General features: G+C 39.6%; 1 protein-coding gene across 1 annotated transcript in view; it reads left to right on the top strand.

Moving 5' to 3' along the window:
• LOC106526799 (probable G-protein coupled receptor 158) overlaps positions 1-4,990 on the top strand; it is a gene marked incomplete at its 5' end in the record, with an annotated part of 25,264 nt that extends 20,274 nt beyond the window's left edge. Inside the window, 3 exon segments of the mRNA XM_014021483.1 lie at positions 740-983; positions 1,069-1,625; positions 3,720-4,990. Of these exon segments, the coding sequence (XP_013876937.1) occupies positions 740-983; positions 1,069-1,625; positions 3,720-4,676 (1,758 nt within the window).
• Positions 4,991-8,146: the final 3,156 nt, after the last annotated feature.

The following is an 8,146-nucleotide window of genomic DNA, read 5'->3' on the forward strand; positions in this document are numbered from 1 at the left end:
ATATAATATTTCTGAGCAGTACACTGTAAAAACTGTTCATCTAACCAAGTCTTACAATCTTATATCAGCTAAAATGTATTTTTGACTTTGTTTTGAGACTGATCTACTGAGCAAGAGCAGAATATGTTGGATTATTAATCTTGTTAGGCTGAAAAGTTTTCTTTATTTCCAGAAGTCTCACCAAGTGCAATTATCTTACTTCACTCATAGATTATTTATCATTAATTATTTGAGAAGATATACTCTAGTATTTTTGAAACTTATTTTTAGATGGCTAATTTTTTGCAGTGTCTGATCAGAAATCAGTGTGTTTCATACAGCTTACATTGTTTTTTATTTATTTGCATTGTATCACAAAGTAGATAAGTTTATTTCAGATTATCTGTAAAAAAATGAAGGAATAAAAAAAACTCTACCTCAGCCTCACCTTTGAAATGGTCTCAGAGCCTGAAAGGACGCGCCATTATGACCTGTATGGTCTTCATGCTGTCTCTTGCTTGGTGGTAGACACTAATGTTTAGAATTTGAACTGGTGTTGATTTATTATTCTGGAGTATTTTGTGTAACAGTCATAAAAAAAAACATTTAAATTCCATGTTGTAAGACAAATAAAAAAATACAAAAGAAGAATACAAATGGGGTGAATACTTTTTGTGACCTACTGTAGAGGAGGCAGGTTCTATTAGTTGAACTTAGAAATGAACTAAATAGGATTTAATAGTGAGACATCTTGTTTCAGGATGAGCTGAAGAAGCTGTATGCCCAGCTGGAAGTCTACAAGAGGAAGAAGATGCTTGCCAATAATCCTCACCTTCAGAAGAAACGCAACTCAAAGAAAGGACTGGGCCGCACCTTGATGAAACGGATCACAGAGATCCCAGAGACCATGCACTTACACCGCCAGTGTAGCCGAGATGATGGCAGTGAGCACGGCAGCAAAAGCAGCACGCTGAGAAGAAACCCATTTGAGCCGAGCCATCAAGGTGAGCCCACAGTTCCACCTGGGAAGTCTGATCTGAATAATAGATTCTTTTACAATCATCAATAACTAAACCACTTTTTCCTCAGGAAAAGCTCGGGATGACTCCCTGAAGGACAAAGTCACAGGCCTGACAAAGTCCCTCAGCTATGACCACATTTGTGAGCAGGAAGTAGAAACCGGAAGCCAAACTGGGTCAATTCCAGGAGACAAAATAACTCCTGTAGGTATTGGTGGTGAAGGATCTCTTCTGGGTTCTCTCATTGGCTGCAGACACCTCAAAAAGCAGCTGGAACCAGCTGGAACCGCACCAAGGCTGGAACCAGCTGAGTCCACCGAGTCTGTTCCACTCTTTTGGAAATCAGCCAGCGCTCACAACTTGACCCACGAGAAGAAACCCGTGCACCTGCGCACCTCCATCATGCAGAAGTCCCTGAGCGTCATCGCCAGTGCCAAGGAGAAGATGCCGGGGCTTTCCAACAAAACTCAGAGCGTGGAGGATGCCAGTAAGAAGAGCCACAGGGGACAGGAGGAGAGGATGCTGTCAGAGGTGGATGAAACACCAGAACATTTCCCAAAAATGATCATCAGTCAGTCAGTGGAGTACTCCAAGACTCCTTTGAAGATGGGCATAATGAAACAACAGGTACACATGTACACATTACTACTATTGGTAAAATATATTGGTAAATTAGGTTACTGAATTAGTGGACCTCAAATTAAAGTTACTAATAACATACGTTTTAAAAGCTAATTACAGAAAACAGGAACTCAACCTGATTGGTTCCTATGAAGCTCCATCATTTGTTGGTAATGCTGTTTAATGATTCTGCGAGTATTTGACCTTCACTTATAGTTTTGACAACAGCCTGATAACAGCACCACTCCACTATATCCTCTGGTGTTAGATCCTTGCAAAGCAAATCATTTCCATATCATCACTGCTCTGCTCATGGGCCAAATTGCATCCAACTCTGACCTTTTTATGTCTTTTTTAAATTTACCGTTGTTTAACCAGGCAAATTCCAAGGCCTGAGACTGAATGCAACCTATTGTACATGTTTTTGGTGTGGGGGGAAACCAGAGTACCCAGAGAAAACCCACACAAGCACGAAGAGAACATGCAAACTCCACACAGAAAGACAGAAAGAGGCGTCAGCGCTAACCTCTAAGCCGTCGTTCTTTCTTTCGGGATGCTGAATTTTTTTTTTTCATCAGTAAATGAACGTCAGATTTGATTGAAAAAAACTATCAACATCTGGCTTGGTATACTAAAGCATGATTTTAAACAGTTCCATGCAGGAGAAGGTGCCTTTAACTTTGACCCCATGGTGGCACCACGTTGATTAAGGTTGGGGCTCTCTGATTAGCTTGTTTGTGTTGGAGCTTTGTCTCTCCTGCTCCTTGTTATGGCACCAGATCCATTATCTGTCATTCTTGAAGTACTCTCAGAAAAGTAATGGATGTGTTCCAGACCGTGTAAAATTTCCTTTATCTAAAAAAAATGTCCACAAGCAAAAATACAAAAATGAAAACCAAGATTCCTTTTCTACATCTTTTTCACATTATTTCCAGCATACACGGCTAGCACGGTCAAAAAAACTGTATCCATCCATGTTTCTGCAATCGTTCTCAGTCTTTTTTTTTCTTTTAGATATCCAAGCTAAACAGGAAGTAACACTTTCAAAATAAAATCTGAATTTCGCAATAATGTCAATGTCCTGCTGCCGACGATGTCAAAAATCTGTCGTGGCGAGGTTTACCAAGAATGCAGAAACACATTGGAATAAATGCACAGAAAGTCTGCGTGCATGGTCGTCGTATAAATTGCACTATTTTCCTTGTACTTGATGTTGGTTTTTTTTTTTGTTGTTGTTGTTTTTTTTTTTGCATTTGTGTTCAGACATTTTATAATTATTCCTTTTTTGATTTGGTTTTGAGTATTGTTTACTCAAGAGGAGGGATTGTTATGGACTAATTATTTATGTCTGTTTCACCTTGACGCTGTCCAGTACTCAAATATCTTATGATAACTTCTTTCGGCTGTTAATCTGTTTGCGCCAGACATTAAGACTCCAGCAACGCACGACTTCTCTTGTTTTTGATAAGGTAGCTCTTTGGGCTGAGAGCCCTGGTATTGGTTAGGCAGTCATATTTGTCGGACTGTGATTTGTTGTAAACTGTCACGTGATGTTATCATGATGTTATATTATTGGCTTGATGTCTGCCGACGAGTCAGCCACAACCCGACAGACTTCCTGATTGACTTCTGTTTGTTGTTGCTCAGATTAAATCATTTGACGACCATACACGCAGACTTTCTGTGCATTTATTCCGTGTTTCTGCATTCTTGGTAAACCTTGCCACGACAGTCAACATAGGCTCTTGTTTGCCTAACTTACCGCTAACAGCTAAATTTAAAGACAAAAAATACTCATACAAGTATTACTTGTAAATTTATAGCTCTAACACTCCTCATGAAAACCAGTGTGAGTGTCTTTAATTAATTTCGCTCACAATTAAACACAACAAGCATATTGTTTATTTCAGACTGAAGGTTTTAGATTGTTGTGATCTAATGTTGGCTGCATCCTGAGCTGTAAAGAAAAGTGAGAGTCTGGTGCAATATTGTACAAATTATTTATACAAATAAATTCCTCCATCATTTGTTCAAATGTTTTCTGCAGCCTTTAATCTTCTTGCTGATCCATATTAAGTCTCTGATTTGCTTATTTTACAGGTGAGTGGTAGCCAGCCATCCATTTGCTCTGAGACTGGGAGGAACCTTTACGATGTATCTGAGGTTTGTCCCTGGGAGCTTGAAGAAGCTCAGACTCCCACCGACTTAAAGACCCAGAAGCACGTGTCCATTGCTCCTGTAGAGACGAGCCAGAGAAGGAGCAGCACCAGCAGCTCTGGAGCCTCTAAAACCAGTCGGCCCCAGCAGAGACAGAGACCTGGGCAGTCCCCGTCTAACAAACGTCGCTCCAAAGATAAAGGAGGGGAACGGGAGGAAGGAAAAGACTCGCGGAAATCTCGGCCTCCCAAGTCGCCTCTCCCTCTGAAACCGGATGTGTGTCCTTGGGAGTTTGATGAGCAGCCCATACTGGAAGGAGACTCCAACTCCATCTCTCCTGACAGGATCAGGCGGAAGAAAAGTGTCACACCCACTGACGGCAAACCTAAAGGGCTCCATTCGGACCACTCCAAGTCCACGGGCAGCCTACTGCAGCCGCCATCTCTGATGGTGGAAATCTGCCCGTGGGAATACACTGACCCGCCTTCACCTAAGCAGGAGAAGACCTGTAACAGCCCCACAACTCAGAAGAGGAAACGGAAAGGCTCGTCCTCATCCGGCCACAAATCCGACAAGGAGAAGGCCAGGGAGAAAAACAGAGAGAGGCGAAACTCATCCAGCAGGCCGCCGGCAGAGAGGAGGCGGGTCAGTCAGTCGTCTGAGGCCAGCGGGCCCGTTTCAGAGCGCCGGAGGAGCTCCACCAGGGACGCCGAGTTGTTCTCCCACGAGTCGGAGCACTCTCACACACACAGCAGCTCGGCTCAGACTAAAAAATCACCGGACAGGAAGAAAGAGAGGTCCCTGCGTGGTGGTTACAAACCTGCGGTCCTCAGCAGCACATTAATGGCTGACGTTTGTCCCTGGGACTTTCCAGAACAAGATTCAGGGGAGAGAGCATGATTTTTCATTTTTTATGATTTAATCTTTTTTTTTCTTCTCACTGACAGAAATCCTGCAGAACAGAGCAAAGAAATCTTTACAAAGTTGACAGCGAGTTTGGATCACCTTTGGGTTTTTGTAAAGAAAGTCCCATTTATTCTGCTGTTCAAACATACCAGCAAACATCTCATATTGACAGCAGTGAAGTCAACCTGCAGGGGGTCATTTTGAAAGAAATTTTATTTAATTTGCACTATTGCTTGCACATTTGTCACAATTTGTATGTTTTGTCATGTTTAAAACAGGTGGGAGAGTAAAAGATTCACATCTGCATATAACAGAGTAAACAATCATTTACGAAAAAATAACATGTGAGCTGCTAACCTCATCTCATTGGTTATTAATATTTTCACAGCTGACTTATAATAGGATCAATCAATTGAGATTCAAAAAAGATGGTGAGAACCAGCAAGGAATGAGAGGTGAGGATATAACAGGACCAAACAGCTGCTTCAGGCCAGAACATAATCCACAGCACCAAAATAAGTTGTTAGATTAAAGAATCATGACATCACAGAAATATCAAACCACAGCTACATGAGGAAAACTGAATGTTGTAGGAAAACTTTTACTGTTTTATTTAAATATTTATTGATTTATTTTCTAAAGGAGTCATTGCATGTGGCAAGTTTGTCAAGTGTCAAATAACTGAATGTGATTTTTTGGTCAACTTGTATTTAACTACCAAACTGAAGTGGAAGTTTTGATGTTGTTGCCTCCAGTATTTGTTGACTGTTAAAAACACGATGTTTCTGAAATGTCGTGCATACCTGTTAAAATTGTACACCCACTTTTCAAATGGTACGAATACAGCTAGAGGTCCCTTCAGACTGGATGACACGGCTTCCATACAGAAAAAATTAACCAGGACTGGTTATCACATCATTGTACACACATACATACATAGACAGTATTTTAAAGTACTGGAAAACCTGCCAGCCCCATCTGAGGTACATCTGGATCCACAGTGGAACACCATGACATTGACTTAAAGTAAGCATATCAAACTTTTAAATCCTTCTTTTTCACATTTAAATTAGTCAGTTGGGGTCTTCATAAAGTGGAACTGCAATGCTTTGGCCTGAATTTCTCATTCTAACTTCATCAGCTCCTCTTTCACCACTTTTTGTCTCAGAGCAGCTGTTTTGTTACTGTTGCTTTAAGGCATTTCAAGCTCCGCCCCCCTCCTGCTTCCAGACTGGTCCACTTTGGTTTGAGAGGGTGGGGGTTACGTTTTCTAGTGGTGCAGAAAGATTTTATTTACAATTAAAAGACGTCAACAACAGAAGACTTGTCCATCCAGCCTCACATGTTGAAGCCAGAGTCTGACCCAGAACCAGAGTCTGACCCAGAACCAGAGGAGAAAAAGGATGACAAATTTTAGTTGGTAATGCAGACTTTATTTGGCAGTCCCATCAGATAATTTGATATAATATTTCAGAAAATATCATAGAAAATAGAGAAAATGGAATGGGCTGGAAAATTTGACCTAAACAGAAAATAAAGAATTTTTTGTAGCACCAGAAGAGACTAAATTCAACTTTTCTGCATTCATAGAGCCTCCAAGTCCACAACAAAATGTTTTTAATGGCTAAAAAAGTGGATTTTGCAGGATATGTCCCCCTTAAACGCTTGTCTATCTCAATGAGATCAACAATTGTGATTCTGGCTATCATGCAGTCCTAAAAGACATCTGGGGCGGTTTCAATCACTCAGGTCTCTGCAGTACCTGTAGCGGTAGCATTATGGTATGATTTCCTATTGTTCTAATAGAAAGTTTTTATTAAGAACATGATTTTTAATGCTTTTTTGGGACCAAATGAGTCCAGAACATAGAACACCATTAGCATTTTAAAAGCGCAACCTTCCAATAATAATAATAATAATAATAATAATAATAAATTAATTCTCAAGGATTTGGGTTAGTGTCTATGTATCTCAAAGTGTTTATGTACATTTTTTAAAGCCAACTAAAAATGCACTGAAATTGGGATACTGGTGTAAAAAAAAGGTAAACCAGTTTTATTGTGGTTTTCACAGAATGTGCATTTAAAAAATCTAAGTGCATTTATATTTTTAGACAAGAAATGTTTCACCACTAGCAGTTGTGAACATTTTATTATTGAATTTTCTCTTATTTTGTTTAGAAGTACTCTCTTGATGACATCTGACACCTTTTCCAGTTGATATTTTTAAAGTTGACTAAACAGCTACATAAGAGTGGAGGTGCAGAAAAGAAACAAAACAAAGCAATGGGGACTACTGGGTGTGGAGTAGCTTTATGTTTGCTTCCACACTAAAGAAGAGTTTCCAAATTTGTACTGGTCCAGCCTGAGTCTAATAGGTTGATGAAGAGCATGGTGGGGCCGTCATCCTTTCTGAAGGGTCCTAACAGGTTGATATTACTGTTTAATCTGTGCTCTTGGCCTGGAACTCCCATTTAAAAGCCCCTCTTTCTTCACAGGTCATGGTATCTAGTCATGCAGTGAAGTTTTTACGCTGCCTTTGGTGGATGGTGTGAATAATGCATTTTGTGCCCCCATTCCCTCTGCCTGAATGCCCCTTCCTTTCAACCAGTGCACATATTCAGTGGATTTAAAACGCTTGCATGACCAAAGCTTTTTTTTTTTTTCATTCAGAATCTGAGTAATTAATCATTTTAGAATTGTCTCTAACACCAATAACAATCAGCCTCTCTGTCCTGTGATTAGCCGCCCACTCCTGACAGCTCACACACTGCTGTCAATCACAGCTCTCAGCTCAGCTTCATTATGCTTTTGTCTGCATGACAGTGAGACGACCGGGACCATTTTAATTCACCTAAAAGCATTAAATAATCATTGCATATAGTATGAAATGCTTTTCCAACACATTGTTTTCAATAATAGATGAGTTTCTCCTGCACTAGTTGTGTAATGTGAAAGACTTCATAAATAAGTATGAGTCATCATCAGATGGTTGTCTCAAATGGAATGTCATCACATATTCTTGGCTTGTTATATAAATGATCAGGCATCCACGTGCTTTTATTTATACTGTTGCATGTACATAAAGGAAATGATTGTGTTTCCAAATTAAATGTTTCTATAAAACCTAAATGATGTGAAGTATTTATTTGTTTTTTGCTGATATGTCAGATTTTTAATTTTATATTGAGTGTTTGCTCGTGTCAAAATTCAATAAAACTTCAATTCTGGAACCAAAAGGTTCAAATATGAAAACACACAGTTGCAATATTTGGTTATCATGGAGTAAATAGGTTTATTTTTCAAGACAAAATGCAATATTTGCGTCCATTGTTTATTCGTTTTATGTAGCTTTGTGTAAGGCCTTTTAGAACAAGTAACAACACTGCCCTCATGTGGCTACAAAAAATAATTACATTGTGCTTTTTCCTCATTAGATACGATATATATATATATATATATATA

This window comes from Austrofundulus limnaeus, unplaced genomic scaffold (assembly GCF_001266775.1).
Source record: "Austrofundulus limnaeus strain Quisiro unplaced genomic scaffold, Austrofundulus_limnaeus-1.0 Scaffold294, whole genome shotgun sequence".
NCBI lineage: Eukaryota > Metazoa > Chordata > Actinopteri > Cyprinodontiformes > Rivulidae > Austrofundulus > Austrofundulus limnaeus.